At 45.6% G+C, this 26,682-nt stretch overlaps 1 protein-coding gene across 3 annotated transcripts in view; it reads right to left on the bottom strand.

Annotated features, from left to right (window-relative positions):
- Tecpr2 (tectonin beta-propeller repeat containing 2) overlaps positions 1 to 26,682 on the bottom strand; it is a 97,990-nt gene that overhangs the window by 23,155 nt on the left and 48,153 nt on the right. For 2 of the 3 annotated variants that reach the window (XM_050154621.1, XM_050154623.1), the window contains exons 7-16: positions 24,502 to 24,634; positions 22,697 to 23,026; positions 19,855 to 20,807; positions 17,245 to 17,428; positions 15,240 to 15,413; positions 13,099 to 13,279; positions 11,120 to 11,261; positions 7,882 to 8,122; positions 6,022 to 6,111; positions 3,784 to 4,017 (exon numbers count right to left, since the gene is read on the bottom strand). In XM_050154621.1, the coding sequence (XP_050010578.1) occupies positions 3,784 to 4,017; positions 6,022 to 6,111; positions 7,882 to 8,122; positions 11,120 to 11,261; positions 13,099 to 13,279; positions 15,240 to 15,413; positions 17,245 to 17,428; positions 19,855 to 20,807; positions 22,697 to 23,026; positions 24,502 to 24,634 (2,662 nt within the window). The remainder of the gene's footprint in view (positions 1 to 3,783; positions 4,018 to 6,021; positions 6,112 to 7,881; positions 8,123 to 11,119; positions 11,262 to 13,098; positions 13,280 to 15,239; positions 15,414 to 17,244; positions 17,429 to 19,854; positions 20,808 to 22,696; positions 23,027 to 24,501; positions 24,635 to 26,682) is intronic. The other variant, XM_050154624.1, reaches the window with a different exon arrangement.

The raw sequence follows: 26,682 nt of genomic DNA, 5'->3' as shown, positions 1-26,682 counted from the left end.
AGGAGTTCATATAAGATATGCATTTGGCCGGGCGGTGGTGGCGCACGCCTTTAATCCCAGCACTCGGGAGGCAGAGGCAGGCGGATCTCTGTGAGTTCGAGACCAGCCTGGTCTACAGAGCTAGTTCCAGGACAGGCTCCAAAGCCACAGAGAAACCCTGTCTCGAAAAACCAAAAAAAAGAAAAAAAAAAGATATGCATTTGGAGGAAATGAAGTGGCGCACGCCCTTCAGAATACACTCAGAATCCAAGAACCTGGTTAAAGACAACCACAACTTAGTTGAGGGCTTATGTTTTTGAAAGAAGGTTTTACTTTAGATGTTGTTAAGTCTGTTCCACAGGGTAGGCTGGCAGAGGCTCCTCCCTGCAAACCCTCTCTGATTCCTCACATTCCTGCAGAGTTAGCAGCTATGACAGGTTCTAGTAAACAAGAGGGACCAGCTACTTCTCAGCTCCACTATCAAGTCAGTGTACTTCCTCCTCGGCTCTTTCCTCCTGAAGGGATAAGAACAGCAGCGGCAGAGCAAAGCACCCAGGGCGGTGCCAGATCTCCAGTGTGCTCCATGGGAACAGGAAGCTGGTCAGCTCCCAAAGTTGCTGATGCCTGGGGTTTGTGGCTGAGAGGGAGCCCACCCTGACAACCTCCATTTGATTTGCTTAATCAAGGAGACAATGTTTTAGTTACTTTATTCACAAAAAGACATTTTCGCCTGGGCAGTAGTGACACACGCCTTTAACCCCAGCACTCAGGAGGCAGAGGCAAGAGAATCTCTGTGAGTTCAAAGTCAGCCAGGTCTACAGAATGAGTTCCAGAACAGGCTCCAAAGCTACACAGAGAAACCCTTTCTCAAAAACAAAACAAAACAAAACCCAAAAGCAACACTTTCTTCTTAAAACTGCTTTTTTAAAGAAAGTGTGTGTGTGTGTGTGCATGACTATACCGCACAGCCTATCCTCAAGCTTGCACATGCCCTGCCTCAGTTGGGATTGCATGAATGCACCATCGTCCCCTACTATAGAATCTTTTTAAGTATGTGCTATAATACTAGTAATAATAATAATAATAGTAGCATTTGCTTGTTGCTTCCTAAATTATAAAACACTTTCCATATAAACTATTGCATGGCATAATCTTATTTGTGACCTAAAGGCACAAACTGACACTGAATATGTTTTCATTACATTGTGACCAAATGAATTAAACTACAAATTGTGTTAGTTTGTTAAATGGTCTAGTATCTGATATGCATATTTATGAATAATGAGAACTGAAATGTTATGAGCATCTTAAATATTTGCTAAGTGATGCACATTTTCTTCCAAAAATCAGGATTGTAATAAATCATTGTAAAATTTTATATTCCACCTTTTTAACTGGGTTCAATTGACAGCCAGTCTCTTAACTAACACACACACACACACACACACCCGCTGCTGTGGCTCTGTTTTGTTAGTCTAGGCTGGCCTTGAAATGGTGATGCTAGTGCTTCAGCTTTCTCAATGACAGGTGCAGCCACTGTTTTGGCAGTCACATAGTTTGAAGGGTGAAAAGGAGACAGATGCGACGGTTTTACGCTGACATCACTTTTGGGTGGGGTGCACATGTGCCGTGGTTCAGGTGCAGAAGTCAAAGGACAACCAGTAGGAGTTGGTTCTCTCCTTCCACCATGTGAGTTCCAGGGATCAAACGCAGGCCATCAGGTGTGCTGTCAAGAGCCTTTACCTTCAGAGCCATCTTGCTGGTCTTAATTAACTACTTACAAATATTTCTTGCGGCTGGAAAGATGACTCAGTGATTAAAAGCACTGGCTGCTCTCCCAGACGCTTAATTCCCAGTACCCATAATCATCTGTAACTCTGGTTCTAGGGAATCCAAAGCCCTCTTCTGGCCTCGGTGGGCACCAGGTGCAAATGCGGTATACAATACACAGGCAAAACATCCATACACATAAAATAAAAATAATAAACTGACTCTGTTTGGAGACATGGTCTCATTGTGTATAGCCTTGGCTTGCCTAGAATTCTCTATGTGTTCTGGGATTAATAGTATGGGCCACTATGTCTGGCTAAAATTATCTCTTGGGACACCTGCTTTCCCTACTGGATACACAAGCCATACCTTGAGAGAATGCAGTACAGGACAGCCTAGTGCCCTCAGGTACAGTTCAGTGCCCTAAATGGTACAAGGGAAGGCTTCTAGCAAAAGGGCCAACCCCTTTCCTATTAAGTTCTGTCTGATCCCCTGGCCAACACCAATCCTACCAGCTAGACTTAAGCCATCGTTTCAGGATGCAGAGAAAATAGTGCTGAGAGTCTATTTCTTTTACATACTGATTATATATATCAGTCATATAACACAACAAATGAGACCACAGAGCAAGATAGAGAGACTTAAGAGAGGCAGGGCTTCAGTATACAATATGGTGGTGCAAATCAAGGGGTTCAAGTGCATACTCCACTAGCCTGCAGGCCAGTGCTATAACCGAAGGCCCAGGAGTCTTCCACAATAAGATGAGACACCTCACATTTAGACAGGAGATTGGCTGGGGTCCTTTGGGATGGGGTGACAACTGGTGGGGTGACCGTATGGAGGGACTGATTTGGGGAAAGCGACTCCATTTCCAGCTGAATGAGCATAGACTTCCCTAGACCTCAAGGTTTGGTAGTGAGGAGAATACACACTAAACCCTGGTTTTTCTCAGAGATAATAACAGCCTCTCTCCACGGTCTGGCAGAGACTACTGGAGAAAGGCTCAGGGCCAGTGAGTCTCTGGGCAGATGAAAGAACTCCCAGGCCGAGCAACAGGCTCAACTGGCACCCATATCCAGGCCATAACTAGCTGCAGTCTTGTCAGGCTGACAAGTGCCCTTGGAAAGATAGATGACCTGGAACACAGGTATGAAGCCCAAGGCATAAATGATCTCAATTCCTGTGAAGTTCCTAGTGGTGCCATGCAGTTTTCACAGCAGACTGGGTTATGTTCAGGGCCTTATCTAACAGTTTGCAGAAACCCCATTGCTAAGAGTCACTGGCCTGGCCCAGGCCCACTAGAAGGGTGGTGATGATATGTATAGGTTAATGTAGGAAGCAGCCCTTCCTACTCTTCCCCCACCCTCTCTCATATAGCTGAGTTATTTTACATTAAACACTTATTCAAGTCCACAAAATACTGGTTGCCAGTGTACAACAATGTCCAGTTCCTAGACAGTACTACTGAAGTTCAAGCTCACTCTGACCTTGAGAGCTGCCTGGTATAGTTTCAACCTCCAGTATCAGATGAACCACATTTGAGTTGCTGAGTCAACTGAGACTATACTATTGTATGCTCACTTTATCATCTCTTAGATTGAAGTGTCTCCACATGTCACCATAGGCTATGCCTACTGTAACTCTTGGGACAGGTCACAGAAAAGTGACTACTAACAGCACAGTACCCCCTTAACCACTGAAAGAGAAGCCGTACCACGCACCTTTGTGTGCAGCAGCCCACAGTGCGCTCTTTCAATCACAGGTCACAGACACCATTTCAAACTTAAAGATCAGAGAGAAAAGACTGTCATAATTTTCAGCAGATCTTAGTGGCACCTTCTGGACACCTTACAGCTCTTGTGGTTCTGAGCAGTACAAACCGCAAGGAGTCAGAGAGGTAAAGTTCCCCCCATCCCAAATTTAAGAAGCTCATTTAACCTGGCAAGTGGCCATTTGAGCTATAAACCCAGCAACTGACATACGTCACATGAACCCACTTTCCACCCGAGGGAAGCACTCACACACTAGCCGTACCTAGCTGGGTAAGGTCCAGTTTCGTCCAGTGCATGCCTGTGGGGCAGCTCTTAGAAAGCGTCCTGATGAACACCTGCCCAAGGTTGTCCAAGGCCCACAGAGCATCCTGGCATGCAGCGTAGGTCCTCATCTCGGCGTCAGGAGGCAACTGCACTGTGGAGGGGCGGCACTGCACACTCTGGGCACTGATGCTACACAGGTCCTTGCTGCTCTGGCATAGCCACAAGGAGCTTCCTACAGAAAAGGGTCACACTTGTCATCAAACGCTGCTTCACTGAGCCACCCGCCCACAGTGCACTGCACAGCCCTAGCCCTTCTCTTCAGGCAGAGCCCTGAAAACTGGCCACAGTCTCTGCCTGAACACTCACCATTACCTTACAGCTACAGTAGGTATGCCACATCTCTGCAGTAGAAGAAACACCACCATCAGGCATTTCAAAGATCAAGCCTGAGACATTTTAAAGAACTGGGAAGAAAGCAGGGCCTATGGAACATTATAAAGGCTAGCTGGCTGGGGTAGTGGCTTTGACCTCCATTTCTTATGGCCCAGGAACATGAATCAAGGCCTCAGAATGTATTTTTAATACAGAATATTAGAACTGTCAACCTTACCAAAACCCAGGAAGGAGAGGGGCCAGCAGTCCCTGGGAAGGCGCTTCCCTAGTTCCTCTGCTAATGGGGTTGGCAGTGGATGCTGAAGGCAGAAATCCTTCCCCTCCTGCCCTGGCCTCAAGAGTTATACATGTAGTCCTCTGTTGTTCTAGAACTTGCAGGTTTAGTAGTGTTTTCTTGAAATGCCCAGCATCCTTAGGGACTCAAATCCTGGCTACACTGCATAACGTTAAATATTATCTATAACTTGTGACCAGATGTTATGGAATTCTTATTTATTTATTTATTTATTTATTTATTTATTTTTAAGATATATTTCTTTTTATTTTATGTGCATGAATGTTTTCTCTGCATGTATATCTGCATCGTGTGCTTTCCCAGGACCCATGCCATGGAAGACAGAAGGTATCATATGTATCTCTTGGAACTTGAATTTGAGGCAGTGGTGAGCTGCCATGGGGGCACTGGGAATCAAACCTAGGACCTCTGAAAAAGAATCCAGTGCTCTTAACCATGGAGTCATCTCTCCAACCCTCTTTTTTTTTTTTTAATTTAAAAACTTTGGCTGGTTGGTGGCACACACCTTTAGCCCCAGCACTGAGGAGGCAGAGACAGAGGCAGGTGGATCTCTGAGTTCTGAGTTTGAGGTCTTCCTGGTCTACAAAGCAAGTTCCAGGACAGCCAAGGCTACAGAGAGAGACCCTGTCTTAAAAAACAACAAACAAAGAAAGATCTTGATAAACTAGTGAAAGAGTCAGCCAGCAAGTCAAGAGTTCCCCAGGGAAGTAGTACCTGTGCGCGCTTGTGCAAGCTAGAGCAGACCATCAGTGAAGGATGCAGGCCACCTCCCTCAGCTAGGGTCAAAGCAGCTGTGTCAGGCTCAGGAAACAATTTCCCGCCTTATGAGACTCCAGGTAGGATTGTGGTCAGTAGAGTCCAGGGGGCAGGTGTTTACTATATGAATCAAGTTATTCAGGGCTGGGGCAACTGATGGCTTCAATGACCAAACTGTTTCCTCTTCATCGTAGGTATCATGGAACTTTCTCATTTAGCCCTCCATATAACCCTTGAAACAGGCTTTGGCTCCTTCTCAAACAGGCCACCTGGCTGCCTAGGGCCTCTAGCTAATTGGGTGGCTCTGCAGTAGAAGCCCCAACTCTGCAGGGATAAGATAAGCCTGAGGTATGAGACCTTCACAGGGCAAAGAGGAGCCAGCAGCAAGAAGCACTAGAGAATGAAGCTACTTGGAAGTGACAGAATTCTCCAGAAGAAATGGGAAAGAATCTCAGGAAATTATGGCCATGCAAACTGACACTGAGAGTCATCTGCTGCTGGCTCCTAGGACCACACTGCACGGTGACCTCCTTCCAAAGGATACCATCTCAGATTCAGTTTTGCCACTCTTGCTCCCCCTCAGTGGCTCTCCTGAACACACCAATCCAGCTAAAAGCCTTCAGCTTAGCTCACAGGACTGCTGGCTCAGAACACAGCTATATCCATCCCCTGTCTCACGGTCTGAGGCCACATCTCCACAGCCACAGGGTCAGAGTCAGATGCCGGTCTGAAGTTCTCAGCTGCTGACTAACTTGTGTGCCAGGTTTCTCAGCCAGGCTAAGACTGACTCACCATCCTGGGTAGGAGCAGGAGAAGCCAACACAAAGGCCCATTTTGTGGCCGAAGCTGTTCCCCGGGGAACAACGTTATTCCAGTAAGTTCCTAGAGAGAATAAATATAAAAGTGGGTTAAAGTAAGGAAAAAAAAAAAAAACCTCTAACACTTCAGTTTTGGTTCTACACTCCAGCTGGCCTTCAGAGCTCTCACAATGATTTCTAGTGTCCTTAAACAAAGCGGCATGAGCTGCTCATTCCTCTAAGCATCATCAAGACGAAGCCCGCGGGGGCTACACAGCGGACAGAGCAGGAGGAAATCCATCAAGAGGGAATCATTCAGAAATGAACCCCCAGCTTATCCACAGACATGGCCAGCATCTGTGTGTTCAACAGTGGCCATAATTTCTCCACTGCAAATGGACTATTCTCTCTCAATAGGTTTGGTGGACTTTTAAAAAATAGTTACTTATTATATATGTATCTATGTAAGTATACACGCATGTGTTATCGTGGCGGTATTGCCTAAGCATGTTCATGAAGTCCTGAAGAGGGCACTGGGTGTTCTCATCTATCATCCACATATTTGACACAAGGTCTCTCCTGATCCTCGGGATCAAGTTTTCTCTGTCAGCTTAGAAGTCAGTAAGTCCCAAAGATTCTCCTGCCTCTCTGCACCTTGCTGCTGGACTACAGGCATGTGTGGGACGTTTGGCTTGTTGTGTGGGTGCTGGGATCTGAACTCCTGCCCCCATATTCTTAACTGTTAAGCCATCGCCACCCAACCACATGCTCCCTTTTGAAAAGATTCCACGCAGGTATCTACAAGTGTGGCAGGTGTGTGTGTGGCGACCAGAGAACAACTTTCCAGAAGTTGGTTTTTTCTTTTCTCCTTGTTTTGGGGACAGGGTCTCTCTTATTTCTACCATTGGGCTGTGTATGTAAACTCCTGGTCACTTCTGTCCCTGCCTGCCCCTATTTCCTCACAGGACTGCCGACATGAGCCTTCATTGTATCTGGCTTTTTTGGTTGTTGTTCTTTGTTTTCTTTTTCTTCTTTTTTGTTTTTGTGTGTGTGTGGTTTTTTGTTGTTGTTGTTGTTTTTGTTTTTTTTTTTAATTTTTTTTAGTTTTTCGAGACTGGGTTTCTCTGTAGCTTTGGAGCCTGTCCTGGCACTAGCTCTTGTAGACCAGACTGGCCTCGAACTCACAGAGATCCACCTGCCTCTGCCTCTCGAGTGCTGGGATTAAAGGCATGCGCCACCACTGCCCGGCTGGTTTTGGTTTTTTGAGACAGAATTTCCTTTACATACCCCTGGCTGTCCTAGAACTCACTAAGTAGACCAGGTCTGCACACAGGTCTACAGGTGTGTGTGGCATGTCTTTACCTGCAGAGCTGTCTCACTGCCTACCCTGCATGGATTCTGAAATTCTAAAACTGAGCTGCAGCCAGGTGATGGTATGTGCCTGCAATCCTGGCACTTGGGAGGTACAGACAGAGGATTAGGAGTTCAAGACCAGTCTGGCAGCTTGGGCTCTGACTCAAACAAAATGATCACAAATATTAGCTTTATTTGCCTGCACGTATGTCTGTGTACCACTTGTGTGCCTGGTCTCCACACCAGAGGTCACTTGGATCCCCTTGAATCAGAGTTACAGACATTTGTTAGCTGCCATGCAGTGCAGGGAACAGAGGCACTGCTCTTAACCACAGAGCTAGCTCTCTAACCCTCCACTGAGAGCTGGGAGTGGTGGTGCACACCTTTAATCTAGAGAGTGAGGTCCAGGAAAGTCAGAGCAACACAGAGAAACCCCATCTTGATGAAAAATAAATAAATAAATAAAGTAGAAATAATGTGAAAACAAGAGTAATGGACTCACCTATGAGACTTCCTTTAGCAACATGGAATTCATTCTTGCCTGAGGAGATCCAGACACCACTGTTGTTAACCCCTAGTAGGCTGGGCTGGCACTGAAGCTGCTGAGACCAAAATGCCATGCGCAACTTATCTGCTACCTTTTCCACAGGGGCTTGAGCTGCTGACGCTACTGAGTGTGTGGCATGCATGATGGTCTGGAACAAGCTGCACTGGTCAAACACCACATAGTCCGTGATGCTCACCTGCAGGAAGGATACCAGCTGAGCCCTCTGTCAGTGCAGGCCCTGAAGACCACCTGCCTGCAGAGGCAACTTTTCAACACCCAAATCCAAGTACCCAGTAGCAAGGCCACCAAGTGACCAAGTTCCTGCACACACCTCTCTGCACAAGGACTGGAGTTACTAAGCAGTTGTCATTAAATCCACAGGCTGGGCTGAAGGGCAAGGAAGAAAGGGCTGCTGTTGTCACCTTATCCTACTTTTTCATCACATGGGTCTGTTTATGTATTATTTTTTTGATTAAAATAGCACCTGCCTCACCTAAGAAACCTTTTACTCTAGTCAGAGTGATAAAGAATAATTTCCTTTTAAAATTCAGGTGCTGCCAATAGACAATAATGTATAACAGTTAGAATCATAATATGAGCATTAAAAAAGGTTATCAGTTGGGTGATGCAATGACTTAAGCTATAATTGTGAATATTACCAATTACATCAGCTTAAGCAAGATAATCCCAAGATTCTGGAATCCATCTGGCTCTGATGTGTAACCCTTGACAACATTCCTGAAAAGTCTCTGTACAGACAGCTCTAGAGACACTTTGGGACAACTATCTCCCTGAAGGAAACTTCTCCCTTACTGGCAGCCAATTGTGACAGAGTTCTTTTTAAAATTTTTAAAAATTATTATTTATATTTTATGTGTCCAAGTGTTTTGCCTGCATGTGTGTGTCTGTGTGTGTGTGTGTGTGTGTGTGTGTGTATACCAGTGTGGTACTTACAGAGGCCAGAAGAGGGCACAGGAATCTCTGAAGCTGGAGTTACAGGGGTTGTGAGCCACCATGTGGGTGGGGTGCTGGGAACTGAGCATAGGTCCTCTGCATGAGAAGCCAGTGCTCTTAACCTCTGAACCTTCTCTCCAGCCCTGTGTCAGAGCTCTTTATGAAGCAGGTACAAGCTTGGCTCAGCATAACTTTATGCAGTAATTTAAGATTACATCCCATTTATTTCTATTTATGTATGTATTATGTATGTGTGTGGGTATGCATGCTACAGCACACATGCAGAAGGACAACTGTCAGGAGTCACTTCTCTCCCACCTTGTGGGCCCTAGGGAATGAACTCAGGTCATCAGGCTTAGCAGACACTTCAATATGCTGAGCAATCTTCCATCTTCTCTCTAGTACTTTTGCCTGTTGGATTTATTTATCATAGACATTGGCATAAACGCCAAATATTCCTAGGACACATGCCCAGTTCATACAATGAAATACTAAGTGAAAGTATTACAGGGCTCTTAAATTTATAAAAAACAAAATAAACACGAAATAAATCATTAGAAGTTAGTATATCACGCCTAAATGCCGCCCTTCTGTCTGTGAAGGAACAGGATAGTTGTGAATGCTCTCCTCACTGAAGCTGGAATAGATAGCCCCATTGCAGAGCCTGTGGCCATATTTAGCATTCTGAGTTCTGTCCAGCCTGGTTTTGTGACTCCCTGAGTGCTGAAGAATGAGCTCCACTTAGAGACTCAGGTGCATATGCTATGCAACCCAGGGCCAATGCCCACGGGAGATCTGGCAGTGACCATACCAAAGTCACTCACCAAGCCTGTGACACCCCAGACAGATAGACATTGTAAGCAGGTCTTCGACTGAAAGAGAAAGAAAACACCTAGCAGACAAACATAAGAGCCAAAGAAGCAAGGAACTACTTTACTCTGCTTCTATGCCTCATGACAGTTCTGTCCAGCTAAAGTTCATGTGTTATGAAAAAATGATAGAGTTTTCTTTGTGCTACTTAGGGATAGGGGGATGTAGCACAATGGTAGAACATGGCCCAGGCTTAAACATAGCACCTCAACATGCAAAACCAACAGATTAAAGGTTTAGTGGTAAAGTGCTGAGCACACCAGTGTCAGGACTGGAGTCTGGATCCCCAACATTCATGTAAAATACTGGCAGGCAAAGAGACCTGCTTGTAATCTCAGTACTTGAAAAGTAGAGACCAGATTCTTGGTTCACGCTGGATAGCTAGACTAGCCACATCTGTAAGCAAGCTTCGGGTTCAGCAAGAGACCCTACCTCAGTAGATAAAGTGGAAAGCAATCAAGTAGGAGCCTCAACATCAACTCTGGCTGCTAGACACATGCACATATACACCTATGCCCCCACATATGCATACATATGTATGCACATTATACATAGACACATGAAAAATTCTCTCTGGAATTTAGCACAGATATATATCTGCTGTATACATGTGAGTGTTCACATATGGCTATAAGTATATGGTTAAATTATATATAACCTCAAATATCACCTAGAATATCTAATTATAGACATAGAGGTAAGGCATCACACTGTACATCTGTCAGATCAACCTTAGGTCCAATGTGGGGGGTAAGGAGCTTAACCCTGAATGGTACCATGGTACCAAGAGGGAAAAGTAGATGTTCCTTGCAAAATCCACCCAAAGTTGGGCTGGAACCATGGGAAGTTGGCTTTATTCCACCCCTTACTTCTCACAGTATTCTCCTCTGTGGGAGCATGTGGGAAAATGCTCAGTTCTTTGTTCTTTGTTGAAATATCATTTACTTAAAGGCTTTTCAAGCAAGTAGAGATAGATGAGTTTTAATTGTGGGTTGGGTTTCAAACCTATTGTTTAGTCTCTTTTCTTAGCACCATTTGTTCAGAATTAAACATCATTATTACCCAGGTCTTTCTTTAAATGGATGTCACTGGGTTTATTTAGCCTATAATGATGAATGCCTAAATAACATTTAAATAAATAAATAAATTCCAGCCTGTATCAAAGCAAAGAAAACTTTACAAGCTATTTCCTATGAGGGAAAGGTTTGTGTGTGTGTGTGTGTGTGTGTGTGTGTGTTTAGTATACTCAGCCACAGGAAAGTCTAGCCACCCAATGTTAGAAGCAGTACTACTAATTTAATCCAGTTTTTTAAGGAAAAAGAGAAGGCAGAAACCATGGGTCTCTAAGCCAGAAAGTACCATCACCTACCTGCCACCAATGGTCATCATCCCCTTGAGGCTTCTTGGGAATCACGCCAGTTCTGAACCACAGCTTTCCATGAATGTCCAATGCCCAGAGAGTATGCTGATCCCCGAGAGTTATGCAGACAGGCTCCAGAGTTTGCCTTTCACTGGGAGTGAGAGAAAACAGCATCAGCTTCCACCCAGGAGGCACAATATACAGAAGGCTACCTCACTGAGTGTCTCTGTTCAGGCTTGGCATTGAGAAGAAATGGATTCTGCTCAGAAGAGTGAATTATTGAGTGACAAGGAAGAAACTGAGAGTCTAAGTTACACTGCTGGGTAATACATGCTGTCCATACATGTGGCTGTTTTGGAAAGGCACACTAAAAGCCCAGATGGTGGGGAAAGCTCATAGAAAAAAAAAAAAAAAACTACCAGTCACAAATGAGCAGGCACCTAGGTCAAGAGCACCTCTACATCCCCTGTTCCTCTTCCCCTGCATGCTGTGATGTATAGCTATCTCTGGGCAGGCCTATCTTTTCTGATGAGTCTATCTGGTGTGGGAAGTCCTTCTGTATATGTGTTGCTTTTATTGGTTAATGAATAAAGAAGCTGGCTTGGCCTGTGAGAAGGCAGAATAGAGCTGGGTGGGGGGGAGGGGGACACAACTAAACTAAATGCTAAGAGAAGGAAGGCAGAGTTGCAAGATGCCATGTAGCTGCCAGAGGGGAAAGACGTGAGTTGCTAGTTGGAACCTTGCCGGTAGGCCACAAACCTAATATAAAAAATATAACAATAATATAAAGTATATTAAATATGAATTTTAAATATATTTAACATTTTATATTAATATATAAAATATAAAATAATAAAAATGGGTTAATTCTAGATGTAAGCACTATGCTTAAGCTATTAGCCAAACAGTACTGCAAATAATATAGTTTCTGTGTGATTATTTCGGGAGTCTGGGTGGCCAGGAAATGAACAAGCGATCTCCCTACATCTACCTTTACTTCTTCCACCTGGGGACATCCTTGGCAGCTTTAAGGCTCAGTTGAGGCTAGCCTTGGCATGCTGCCTACCCAAGCACTGCTGGCAGGCAACAGTGCTTGTGCCCCGCTGCTAAGTGCCCTCCTTCTTTCTCAGTATCCTCACACCAACTGGCACCCAACTGGCTGCTGCATGCCTCCCACTAAGCTGGAAGGGTTGCATCTTCACCATATTGGAACACTCAGGTCCCAGAGTCCTGTTGTTCCCAGCAAGGGTTCTGTGAAGATTTACTGCCTAGCTGAACCTAACCAACACCATCCTGATCTGGTATACATAAGGGACAATTTTGGTTTTGTTTGTTTTTTGTTTTATTGTTTTTCTAGACAGGGTTTCTCTGTGTTGCCCTGGTTGTTCTGGAACTCACTCTGTAGACCAGGCTGGCCTTGAACTCAGAGATCTGCCTGCCTCTGCCTCCCAAGGCCTGAGATTAAAGGTATGCCCCCCCCCCCCCCCCCCCCCCCCGCTGCCCAGAACAAATAATTTCAACTGACTAGGATAAAAATGCAAATGAGCATTTGTAGCTACACCATCACAGACTCTCAACAGAAGCATGTGACAGCAGGTAGCTCTGAATGGACATCATGAGAACTGTGACTCTAATGTTCAGGGATACACTTATTTTTTCTTCTCTCTCTCTCTCTGAGATGTGTATCCAAAGCACTCTGGTTTTCTTGCCTGTATCTCCTAAGAGATGAGACTATAGACATGTGCCATTTAGCCCAATTTATGTAGCACTGAGGACAGAACTCAGGGCCTTGGGCATGCTAGGCAAATACTCTACCAATTGAGCTCTACCACATGTTGCAATGTGATGCCAGCAAGGAGCATGGAGTATTCCCAAGGCCAACCTGTCAAGGCTGACATCACCATGGAACCTGTAGGTGTTGGCTTTGCCAGACACGGCTCACTTAGGTGCCTGGTCAGAGATAAATGTGACAGTGCTGGGTCCCATACCTGACAATATCACACTTCCACTGTTCCCCTTCAGGACAGAAGCTACTCACGCCCTCCCGGTACAGGAGGGCCCTCTGCTCCGTCAGTGCCCATACCACATTGTTCCGGGCAGTGATCTGGGACAGCGGGTAGGGGCAGTCAACCCTCACAGCTCGGGCACAGGGCCGATCCACACTGAGACCTGTAGCGAAAGGAGAAGACTTAGACTCATCAGCAGCATGTCATACCCTATGCTGATCTGCGATTTTCTTTTTTTGGGGGTATTTTTGCTATCTATGGGTTTCCATAATAGACACTGTTTCTTTCTATCTATCTATCTATCTATCTATCTATCTATCTATCTATCTATCTATCTATCTATCTATTTTGGTTTTTCAAGACAAGGTTTCGCTGTAGTTTTAGAGCCTGTCCTGGAACTAGCTCTTGTAGATCAGGCTGGCCTCGAACTCACAGAGATCCACCTGCCTCTGCTTCCTGAGTGCTGGGATTAAAGGCATGCGCCACCACTGCCTGGCTCCATTTTGAGATTTTTATCAACAACAACAACAAAAGTAAATTATGCTTCAAGTTCACATCTGTCTGAGGCAAATTGGGTATCATTTGGAGAGTAAAGAAATACAATTCAGAATTTTCTGGTGTTCCAAAGTAGCTTAAGAAGTTCTCAAGACAGGGCAGCCCAGGGAAGGAAAGCAGCAGCCTAGCAGAAGAGCATGGAGGGCTTCCCTTCTGCCAGCAAGGCTGTGCTCCTCAGGGCCTCGGGCGACAAGGGGTCTATCTGCAGCTGCAGACCCAGCAGCTCAGGCAGCTCTGCTCCCATTCTCTGCTTACAGTATGGGGCTACCCAGCTAAAGTGCAAATCCCCACTCCCCAGGTAAAACCTGAGATCTGTCATACTGCAATGCTTGTGACAGTCAGGGCTCTAAATACTTCCCTCACATCTCTGAGGCCTTTCAGTAATGTGTGTCATGCACCTACATGAGGTCAAAGGCAACTACTGAGGGAGCATGCAGAACAGCTAACATCTAAACCTCATGTTCCACAGCCTTGGCTTACAAGCAGGCCGAAGCAGTACAAGCACAAAGGCACCTATAGCATATGCAGCTGCAGGGATTTGCCTGCAGGACTTCCTTCTGCAAACCCTCGCCAAGCCCACACTAATCTAGCAGGTCTGGGGAGGGTCAGGGTAATCTGAAATTGCTCTGGTGCCTGCTCTGGCATAATGGTTAGGAGGCCACCTGCTCTTTACCTATAGACTCTAGGTATCACTTTTTCTGCCAGGACCAAAATTGAATGCCCTGGAAGCTGGATGTGCAAGTGTTTCTCAGAGCAGCCCATTTCCACTCAAAGATACAAGAACTAACTAAACTCAAGGCTCCAGCCCCACACATCCATGAAGCTGGTAGAGCTGCTCACCAGTGTGAGGCTCCTACACACCTGGACAGCCAGATGAGAAATGAGCTTTCAATGAGGAGCTTTCCTGACTGATGATTCATTCCAAAGATGAAACCAAGCTCCCAGAATCAGGATTATTAAATGGCTACACCATTCTTCGTGGAAATCCAATATGGCCTCTTGACAGCCCAAACACAACCCCTGCCCGCTGCTGGACATTTCCCTTGTGCTGACAGTACACAAACACTGACTCATTACAGTTTATTTTTAATAAACAAGTCCCACTGTGCCTGTTCTAGCAGCTAAAGGTTTCCCTAAGGGCAGTTTCCTAGGACGAGTCAATCTGCTATTTACAGCGAATTACTTCTTGTTGTCTTTCCCCTGAATTCACATGTAAACACAAGTACAGGTTCTGGGTTTGACCAGCTGGGGAAAGGGAGGGGATGTCGAGTCCTGCCTATCACTCATTCCTCTTAGGAATGGATACTGCAGGGTATGCAAAGGCAGCGGTAGGTAGCTGCAGGAGCACAGGGCGCTGCTCCTGCAAGACACTCTGCACTGCACTCAATCATCTGTTCACTCCTGTACAGGCCCAGTCCGTGGGGTGGGGTGGGAGAACTGCCCTTCCATGGCAAACACTGGGCTTCTAGAAATGTTTTTACTTAACTAGGTTTTTCGGTCTCTGTATCCCGTGACTGCAGTCAGAATGTGACTAGCAGCAGACTCAGCAAATGACAAGGACAATGTACCTGTCTGAAGGTACAGATCTCCATTGGTCCTGATGATCCAGGCTGTGTCATCACTCAGGGCCACAAACACAGCCTGGGGCAGAGCCTCGTACCAGTGCCGCTTTCCCTTGATGGTCACTTTGCCACACGCAAAAGCACGGTTAGATTTCTGCTCAATCTTCCAGAGAAGGGCCCCTAGGAGAAAAAAGATTCTACTCACTGCTCAACAAACATGAGATCACCTACACAAAAACTCCATTCTGGGCACTGCAAGGGACAGCTTCCAACTCAGAGTAGAGCTTACCATGCCAGAGTCTGAAACCATCAGCTGTCTGTTGTTGGACATCATTGTGAATGTATCCAATCCTCATTTTCCTCAATAGAAAAATGGAGTCATTTCTACCTTCTGGGACTAACCTAAAGTTAGATGTGAGAAGAAATCCAGCACAGAGCACAGAGACGGCCACTCATGACGGGGAGAAAAGTGACAGTACTGTAGGTTTGACCAGTTAAATGAGGCACAATTAGTGCCCAAATACTAACCCTGGGGACTCACAGGGTAGGGCCTCTTCTGGACCACTTACAGGAAAGTATGGGTGGGCATGCTGTCATGAAAAGAATTCAGAGGAACAGAAAGAGGAGGCAAGGGAAGGGGAAAGGGCAGGTCAATGGCTCTTAGAAGGAGGCTATGACATTGGGGGAGGTGAAGAATCACTAAGGAATGAATATGAACTGAGCTAACCAAGAAGGTCTACAGACTGCTCATGTATATAGCTTCCTCCCCTACCCCCTACTCTGCAACACCACATAGCACAGACCCGGAGGTATCCAAAGATGTGAGCCTGGAAGGCAGCCATTTAAAAAAAAAAAAAACAACAACAAACAACAACAACAACAACAAAAAAAAACCAGACTTCACAGAGACAGATAGCTTCAACCAGAGCAACTAAGGAATGGTTGGAAAGTAAAAAACAATACAATCAGCAGAGAACCAATGTTTCTAAATAGCCAAGAGAATGCTTCCAAAAGTATGTGACCGAAACAGGAGAAAAAGTAAGACATACAATTACACAACGCCCCTAATGGCGTTCTCAGCCGGGAAAATGACTTTCAAGCAAGCAGAGAAAGAGCAAATGAGCCTGAATAAGCTGACATTTTAACAAGAACTTTCTTCTGCTGCTTCTCTGCCGTGATTCCACTGCTTCAGAAGAGGTAAACATATATCCAGCATTAGGAAAAAGCGAATGAAGTGTAGTGGGGGTTCTGCCTGTAACCCCAGGCTGAGGCAGGATTGACTCCAGCCTGTGACAGATAGCAAGGTCAAGTCTAAACACAAAACAAACAAACACCCAACTAACAAACAAGTAAATAAGTCTAGGTAGATAAGAGAATTATCTCAGCCTAGCAGCTCTGGCTGTCCTGGAACTTACTTAGTAGCCTAGGCTGGCCTTGAATTCGCGGCCAGCCTCAGGAGTTCTGGGATTAAAGGCCTGCATCAGCACCGCCTGGCCAAAGAGCTGTACTCTAAAAGTCTCCTTGGGTTCACTAAAATGCCAAAGGATGGCATGAAAACCTGAGGACTTTCCCTACTGCAGTCAGGGAAAAACTTCTGAAAAAGAAATCGAATGACTGGAACACATCCAACACACATCCACAGGCCTGTCTTCACTAGTTCAGCTGCTTTATAGCAACACTGACAAACAGAAATACATGTTATTTTTATGAGGATTTAGTGTGCCAACATAACTAAAAAAAAACTCAATATTCAAATTATCTGTAGAGCTTACAAAAATATGTTCATGTGTTATCACTGCAATTAATGAAATAAGAAAACCAAAAATTCAAGCAAGTATGCTGAATACCCATTACTCTAGGTCAGTGTCAAAGGAAGCATTCATGATCTTTGCAGAACCCGCCTAAGCTGGCACGAAGGGCCATCTGATGACAGCATGCTTTTGCCAGAGGAGAGCTGCCTGAGAGCTGGGAGCCCGGTTGGGGGTTGGGAAATGGGAGCTGGGAGACGAACCTGAGGGAGAGACTGCCACCTGCTGGACAGCATCTTCAAACCTCTGCCAGCGCAGCCCTGCACCAGGAAGGGCACTGCAGAATAGGCCACCTTTGTAGTCCAGACACCAGATAAACTTTTCCGAGACCGCCAAGCTGAGGATGCCATAGCCAGGACCCGAGTAGCCCATCCAGCTCTCTGCAAACTAACAAGGACAAAGGCCAGTGAGTTCTGTGACAAGAGACACAGTGTCATCATACTATTACCAACAAGAGATGTGGGCAGACTGTTAAAGCACTCCTTGGATCCAACCTCAGAAAACATTCTTGAATCAGATGCTGTGGTTCTCATGGAAGACCCCATAACATCCCTGGATAACACTTTCTCATGGCACAGCACCCTTCCTAAGTAATGCTTGAAGGTGTATCCAACCACTTCACAGAACTAGTAAGTCCACACTCAGAAACCATACAACTGAATTACCCAGTCCTACCAAAAAAATCAAAAAACAAAACAAAACAAAAACAGAAACAAAAAAAAAAGCATAAGTAAGTTTATGATTGTACTTTGGGCTATGCTTATAGCTCTCCAGGCACACATGCTCCACACAGGCTACAGGCTGCACCTGCTGGTAGAGCATGACATCACACCATAAGAGACCTGGCTTTATTCTACGCATACCTTACTTTACACAAGGGGGCATGTTCATCAACACACACATGAAAATCAACTTTCTGAGTACTTAATTATGACAGATGTACTATGGGAACAACACTACCACTGTCCTCATTAGTTTTTCAAACGTTGTTCTAACCTTTGGACACCTGGCGTGTTGTATGGGACCAGCTGGGGGAAATGTGGAAGAGACACTGTCTGAATTTTGTACACTAAGGTTTTGTTGCTATATTTTTCTCATTTTTATTACAATAATTTAATGTAATTATGTATGTGCACACATGAGTGTAATATAGCGTACGTGTGGTGATCAGAAGACAACTTGTGAGCTGGTCCTCTCCTTCCATCACAGGGGACCTAGACATGGAACTCAGGTTAGCAGGCATTATTTCCCATGACCTGTCATGCTGGCCCCATGTTGCCAGGGATCTGTTCAAAAGTCAAAGCTATTCTATGTAGTTGCACAAATACCTGATGCAGAAGCTAGGGTATGAAAGAGAATGGTATCCACCTCTTCTCTACAACAGCAAATTTTCTTCTAGCCCTTGTTCTCCCAAACAAAACAAGCAACATTTCTAACCTTTTCTGCTATTTAGAGCAAGAACAGGTGTGGCAAAACTTAGAAGATAACTTCAGAGGTCCAGGATCATTCTCCACAGGTGAGGGCTTTCCTAAGCTTCCAAGTAGTCCTAACATATACCACAGTTATGATCTGCCAGCTAATACTCTATATCAGGTGACCTCCTGCTGGGGCTTCCCACAGCTCACACTCGGTTCAAGTCCCATTCACCTGGTCCTCTAAACATGTGCCCGGCTAGCTGTCACTTGCACTGAGCTCCCCAGCATGAACACATGCACTGCCATTTAGGGCACTTAGGGAGCGATGCACTGAGAGATGAATGCAGGATGCTGAACAAGCAGTCCAACTTCTGGCCCATTCACTTTTGAGACAACACAAGAATGGGAGAGAATCCTGGGCCACTCCGAATGTCACCTGTAATGTGACCTAGTGCATACATCACTTTACTTTTCTTAGCTTCAATTTCCTTCTCCATACAATGGGGACAACTGCACCTGTGTTCCAGTTTGTTTTGCTCTTAAAGGAGTGACTTAGTGCTCAGCACAGACCTGTATGTGGTGAGAACTGATACACATCACATGCTCTTAGCTCTGAAGGCAGGGAATGTGGGGATGCAGTGTAAGCAGTTAGTTCTGAAGACAAATACATTTGCTAAGATTTACATGATAAAGAAAATAAGTACTTGAAATCATTTTTAGGGCTGGGCATGGTGGTGCAAGACTTTAACCCAAGCACTTGGGAGGCAAAGGCAGGTGGATCTCTGAGTTCAAGGCCAACCTGGTCTATATAGTGAGTTCTAGGACAGCCAGGGCTATGTAGTGAGACCCTGTTTTTGTTTTTTTAAAAAAAATAATTTTTAATATAAAAGTCCTAAGAACAATAAATTACACTGGCTGAGAAGCCCCATAGCAGATTAGGGGTTTCATTCTGCAGGGTGTCCTGGGGGCACTGTGCAGATGCTGAGGAAACAGCATTTCTGGGAAGGGCCCCAATTCATACTGATGTTGCAAAGAGTCAATGGACTGTGGAGAAGGGCAGGAACTACCCACCTTATATGTGCCCAGAGCAAACAGTCCTCTGCCTAGTGGTATTCTAATGGCTCAGGCTACCTTAACTGCCCAAAATGGTCTGACCTTGCAAGACACCACTTTTGTCAGTAAGAGGTCAACTGGGCAGGGTCAGAATTACTACAGTTCCCATTATTCAGGGCCCCTGCAAAGGAAATTGCCCCAAACACAGACTTCAGAGCTGCAGGTTTTGCAAGAATATGACTTCCATAAGAAGGAAAATAAATGAGCCAAGAATGCCCCTTAAAGGAAAAGAAGAAGCTGCCGCAGCTGCCACCTTAGCTATGCGTCCTCCATCAGCACACAGACCTGATCTGTCTTGAGCAGTGTGGTGTCATCAGTCCCTGGCTGGCTCAGGTCCTGCAGACAGCGACCAGCTCCAAGGTCGGCCACACTCGTCTCTGAGGATGAAGATGGGAGTCCATGGGCATAAATGTCTTCCTCATCACTGGATGTCACGGCCTGGTCCTGGAAAGATTTGTCCAGCCAATGCTCATGGGTGCTGGCCACCAAGGCAGAGACAAGAGGAGTCACCTGTTCAGGAGCAGGCATTTCTTTGTGATCTGTATAATCATTGGTGACTACATGCCAAGGATTTGAGCTTGGGTGGCTAGGGACGTCCACATGGGCCAGAATGTCTGGTTCTAGGCTGGCCTCCTCAGTGCTAACTTCATAAGCTCCAAGCCCAGGCAGCCACTGCTCAGCGCCTGGGGGCCAGCTGAGGCTAGAAGGTACTGTGAGGGAGTCCAGAAGAGGAGCTTCAGAAAAAGTGCTCTGGGGGTCACTGAGCTCCATGGTGTTCACCTCCTGTTTCCACAGGCATACCTGTGCATGTACACCATCAACAGCACCAGGCTCCTCTTCGGGTCCTGAGACGATGTCATCACCTCCCCCATCCTCCCCTGGCTGAAAGGGTAAATGCAACACTCCATTGAGCAGGCCCATGTCCTGTGTGTGGTCACACTGGTAAATTTTCTTTCCAGTACCATTTTCTTCATCCACTGGGTCAGAGGCAGATTCAGGAACCTCCAGAACACTGAATGCTTCAGGGCCACTGTCTTCCTGAATGATCCCATTCACCTCAGCACTGGGGTTGCTCTCCTGGTCTGGAGATCCTGTGCTCAACTGATCCACACTACTGCCCAGAGCACTTGAGGTCATGGACAAGAGGTCTGTGTTCAAGGACTGGGGGCTCTCACCAGGGAACTCAGAGCAGGGAGTTGACTCGAGGGAACTTTGGCAGGTGCTCTTGGTTCCACCTTCTAATTTAAAATGAGAAAATTCAAAATAAAGCATGAATCCATGTAAATAACCAGAGTATGGGAAAACATTTGGCTGAAGAAAGAACTATTTTAAATGAAGGCTATTCTGTAAGGCACAAATTAATCTCTATAGTCTCGGAACTTGGGAGTTAAGAGACTGGAAGCTCAAGAGTCTGAAGCCAGTCTCAGCTACATAGTAAGTTCCAGGCCAGCCTCAACGACTTACAGAGACCACAGTCCCATAAAAGGAAGAAGAAGCCGGGCAGTACTCCCAGCACTTGGGACGCAGAAGCAGGAGGATCTCTAAGCTGGAGGCCAGCCTGGTCTATAGAGCAAGTTCCAGGACAGGCTACGCTTCAAAGAGAAACCCCGTTTTGGAGGAAAAAAAAAAAGTAGAAATTATCTCATGTCAGAAATGAAGAAATGCCCAGAAGCCTCCTTAAAGAAATGCTAGGAAAGTGGGGTAGGGATGAAGCACCATGCAACATAGGCCATTTTTTTTTAATTGTCAAAATGCATAAGAGTGCCGGGCGATGGTGGCGCACACCTTTAATCCCAGCACTCGTGAGGCAGAGGCAGGTGGATCTCTGTGAGTTCGAGACCAGCCTGGTCTACAGAGCTAGTGCCAGGACAGGCTCCAAAGCCACAGAGAAACCCTGTCTTGAAAAACCAAAAAAAAAAAAAAAATGCGTAAGAGTTCAATAATGTTTTTCTTCAATAATGTGATAACCTTTAGCTAGAAGGATCAATAGGCACCAAGGAGTGAGTAGTTCAAAAAGTTCTATGTGGCCAGTCAGGGTAGTGCACACCTTCAATCCCAGCCAGAGCAAGAGGCAGCAAGATCTCTGTGAGCTCAAGGCTAGCCTGATCTATTCAGTAAGTTCTGGGACAACCAAGGCTACATAGAGAGATCCACCTTTAAAAAAAAGTTCTGAGTTAAATCAAATATTTGGTAACATGTCAACACAAAATGGAAGGTGTCCAACAAATACACCAGCATAAATCCCTGTTTCAATGACTGTGCATATGTCTGTAGGGTCTCTGGTCTAATAAATGGTATATATGGATGTGGTAGTTTGAATGCAATTGGCCTTCATAACTTCATAGGGAGTGGCACTATTAGGAGGTATGGCTTTGTTGGAGGAAGTATGCCACTGTGGGGGCGGGCTTTGAGGTTTCCTATGCTCAGGATGCTGCCCAGTGTTTCAATCTACTTCCTGTTGCCTGCAAGATATAGGACTCTTAGCTACTATATACTACTCCAGCACCACATCTGCCTGCACGCCACCATGCTCTCCATCATGATGATAATGGACTCAACCTCTGAAACTGTAATCAAGGCACACCAATTAAATGTCTTTTTTTGTATAAGAGTTGCCATGGTCATAGTGTCTCTTCACAGATATAAAAATCCCAAGACAAGTAGATATTATCTTAAACATTAAAAAGAGCAAACTTGCCAGTCGGTGGTGGCGCACGCCTTTAATTCCAGCACTCGGAAGGCAGAGGCAGGCGGATCTCTGTGAGTTCGAGGCCAGCCTGGTCTACAGAGTTGGTTCCAGGACAGGCTCCAAAGTTACAGAGAAACCCTGTCTCGAAAAACCAAAAAATAAAAAAATAAAAATAAAAAAAGAAAACTCCAGACCATTTAATCAGGGCCTGACCACATGGATAAATGCCCTACCAACACAAGTCCTACACAGATGCCTATGCGTGTATGTGTGCACTGTCACTTTGTGGGGCGAGTGCTTTCAATGTGTGAAGTCCTCTGTTCCACCAAGTGCAGCAAGCACCCCTTTAGTGAGAACTATCATTCCTTCTTGGTAGACCCCCAAAGGTCCAGGCCTAGGTGCTGCATGAGTCAGTGTGTATTTGTCCATGGACAGTACCTGTCTTTCTCTTCCTCCTCCTCTTCTTCACTTTGATGGGTTTCACAATAAGCTCCTGGTCAAAGTCTTCAGAGCTGATAACACTGAATCTCTGTGAGGATGGCTGGCCACCCTGGTCCAGCTCAGGGGGGGCCTGAAGTCCGGGCAACAGCAGTCCAGAGCCACTGTCCGTGGAGTTGAATGAACTGCTCCTGCTCCGCTGCTCACTGGCCACAGAACTGGCCACAGAAGAGCCTCGAAGCCTTGTCTCACAAACAGTGTCCCCGAGTGACTTTTCCAAATGCTGCCCACGGACCTGCTCTGAACACCGCGTCTCCAGACCATCTCTTGCTGAGAAAGAAGAGTTTAGTTTTACTGTGGTGCTTTCAGCGACATTGGTGTGCATCACTCAGTGTGCTAGCCTGGGCACCAGCAGTCACGGGACAACCAGGACTTTCTCCTGATAAAAACTGAGCAACTCCAAATACCCCAAACCCAGAGAGACTCAAGGGGCCTTTGTGCTTCAGCCAGCTCATATATTAAAATCAGTAAAATAATGAACTGCAGTTGTCTTTTGTAAACGTCACCAGTAACAGAACAGCACTAAACACAAAGCACTTCTCATTTCCATTTGACAAGTTCTTCATCAAGTTTTCTGTTTCAAGAACAGTTAAGTTAAATTTCCTATTTATACTATGCCTTCATTATACCGTAATATTTAAGAGACATTAAAAATGCATGTGTCTTATAATCAAATTCCTTGAAATTCAAGGAAGAGAAGTGAAATTCCCACTAGGATAGGTTCACCACAGAGAAGAACATAGGAGGTCAGTGTCAATGCAAGCAGAAAGCAGGGTGACATGGGTCCCTGTGATAAAGAGCCAGTAAATGTCCCCCCGCAGTGGCACCTCCCTCCCTTCAACATAGCACTACTGAGATCCCCAGGGCTAGGGCCTCGATTTTAACACTGTCAGCAAGAAACTGCTGTGCACTTCGACAAGCGCAGCCATCCTTTCACTACCAGGTATCTACTGGGTACCATGTTCTGCACAAGTGCCACGTAACAGCAGTCAAAAAGACACAGGAGCTTGGCAGTTGGTGGCACACGCCTTTAATTCCTGCAGAGGCAGGCAGATCTCAGTGAGTTCAAGGCCAGCCTGGTCTACAAGAGCTAGTTCCAGGACAGCTAGTGCTGTTACACAGAGAAACCCTGCATCAAAAACAAAACAAAACAAAAACAAACAAAAAAACCACCCAAAGCACAGGGGAAAACATCAATCCCAAACACCAGTCTGTGTCTAGGGCAAGATATGTATATACAAGTTTCATTGTTTTAAAATTACACAGATCTGTGTCTCAAGACATTAACTACACGCAGTACCTCAGACAGGAGAGTGGTTTCTGGTTTCTCTTTCCTACTCACTCAACCACACACCTTCACATTTAAAGGCAGCTTCCCCACAGAAAGACTGCCCCATATTTATCTTAGAGGACATTTCCATGACAAGCATCCTGAACGTTTGTAGGATCCTAAGGCTCCAAATACTTCAATGTTTAAGCAAACCCCAAATTATCTCTCTCTCTCTCTCTCTCTCTTTCTTTCTGTTGTTGTTGTTATTTGGTTTTGTTTTTCAATACAGGGTTTCTCTGTGTAGCCTTGGCTGTCCTGGAACTTCCTCTGAAGAGCCAGCTGGCCTCACCTACTTCTGCTTCCCTGAATGCTGGGAATAAAGGCACTCAGCTGTTTTAAACTGCATTTATCTTACCACAAGCAGGACTTGTGGTAAGGACTCAGCACACACAGCATACTTGCGGTGAATACAAACCTATGGATGCCAGTCCTTCAGGCCTGCTTGAAATCCTTATAATGTTCCTATCTCCCTTTAGGAAAAATATTTCATTTTCTGTGCAGGAAACAGACACAATATCACCCAGTCCTTCCAAACCAGCAACGGTGGCCTGTCAAAAACAAACAAATATGAAACAAGGCAATAAAAACAAAAACATAATCAAGCAGGTGTGGTAATCCAAATAACTATAATTGTTGGATTTTATTATGGCAGTTACTGGAGAACTCTTAAAAGTAATTTAATCCCTAGTTGGGTAGTAATTGATATCTGGGACGTAAGCCACATAACTCAGCACTGAGGTGCCATGCTGGGGCCACTGAGGTGCACAGTTTCTCCCACCTCTCAGACATTCTCTTCCTGGAGCTGCTGTTCTCAGCCTTCTTATGACACGAAGCTCACACTCCTTGTCAGGGCAGGAGGTCTGGACATTCTGACCTGCCTGGCATCCCACCTATGTTGTGCCAAAGCCTAGCCTGCTCCTTGTGGGCTATGCACACAGCTCAGGTTTTCTCCTGCTGAGCTTCCTTTCCTGATCACTGGGAAGCCTCAGCCTCAGCCTCAGCAAGTGCTGCTTGAGCAACGACTAAGACTCCTCAATGGTCGACAGCACAAACCTCTGCCATGCATCTCTTAGACTGGCTAGGAGTGATACACCAGCCAACAAGTGCTCCTATTGTGTGTCTTCCTATGGGAGACTTTTGAGTGAAGAAAAGAAGGAAAAAGATGCCTGCCTAAAAGCAGGTGGTACTGCAAAGGACTTTCCTGAGTCCACATGAATCTAAACCAGTTCTTGCTTTTCAGTTGACAGTATGCTTGAAAGATTAGTTCACCACAGGAAAGACTGAGCCTAGGCTAATTTTTAGGCAGCCTTGACAGAAAGCTGGAAACAAGACACTAGGTTCCCAAAGCTGCCAATCATGGTGCTTCAGGGAGGGGCAGACTCTGATAGTGGAGGCAGTGTCTGTTCAGACACAGTGTCTCCATTTCCCTGCATATGAAGTGAAGTTAATTATACCTGCGATGAGAGGCACAGGGGAAGTGCTCAGATGAAAAGAACTGATGCATAATTGCAACATGTCTTAAAGCCAATAATTAAGAAGTTCAACAGGAACCCAGGAGGAAAGTTAAGTCATCTATAATGGGAGAATCCAAATAAACAAGTGAAGGGTTAGAAGGTGAGGACCCCTTACAGCGCCAAGTTACCTCTGCACCAAGCGTCATCAAGCACGGCTGGTAGCTAGGGAGGTGTTAGTGGGGGCAAGTGATTTTGACTCTCTGCGGATGCTCTCTCTAAAGATGCTGTGCCACAAGCCCACAGAGCTCATGTGGAGGAAGAGAGCCTGGCCTGGATTCTGGAGGCGGAGTAGGGAGAGGGGCAGGCCAGAAGCTTTGATCTTAGAACAAGAAGTAACTGAAACCAAACAACTTTATTTAAAGTCCTAAATTAGATTCTAGGAGTGACCTTTTATCACCCTCATTCAGGCATAACTCGTTTTCTACCGTGAGTTAACGATCCTGCGAAGTTGCTAAGATAGGCCAGTAAGTTTATAAAAAGAAAAGGAAAAAGGCAAAATAATATAGTTGTCTTTGGATAAGAAGAAGCACAGTAAAATAAGGAAAACAAAAACAAAAACAAAAACAGCAACAGAGGACGAGCACACTGGAGGGAGGGACCCTGCTCCTGGACAGGCACCACCTGTGTGTGAGGCCTGGGAGTCAGTCCTCAGAGTTTCTGTCGTGTTTGAGCGGCACAGGAGTAATCCCAGGTACTTGGCAGGCTGAGTCAAGGCGATCAAGTTTAAGGTCTACCTGAGCTACAGGAAGGGTTCAAGACAAGCCTGGGCAGCTTAGTGAGTCCCATCTCAAAATAACAAGTAAAAAACAAAAACAAAACAGGGCTGATGATATAACTCAGTGGTAGAGCATTTGACTAGCATTCATGAGGCCCTGAGTTCAACCCCACATACTGCAAAATGTCAAACTAAAACAAAACACACAACCCAGAAGTGAGGGGTGTAGCTAAGAGGCAGAGCATGTGCTCAACATGCGCAAATACCCTGAATTCAAAAACAAAAAAAAAATGTATGCATGCATGGGAAGAGTGGGTTCCTGAGAGACTTGGCAGCAAAGGTAAAGGTGCTGACCATCAGACCAGAT

This window comes from Alexandromys fortis, unplaced genomic scaffold, assembly GCF_014885135.2.
Source record: "Alexandromys fortis isolate MF-2015 unplaced genomic scaffold, M_Fortis_MF-2015_v1.1 scaffold_91, whole genome shotgun sequence".
NCBI lineage: Eukaryota > Metazoa > Chordata > Mammalia > Rodentia > Cricetidae > Alexandromys > Alexandromys fortis.
This window is presented reverse-complemented; position numbering and strand designations above follow the sequence as displayed.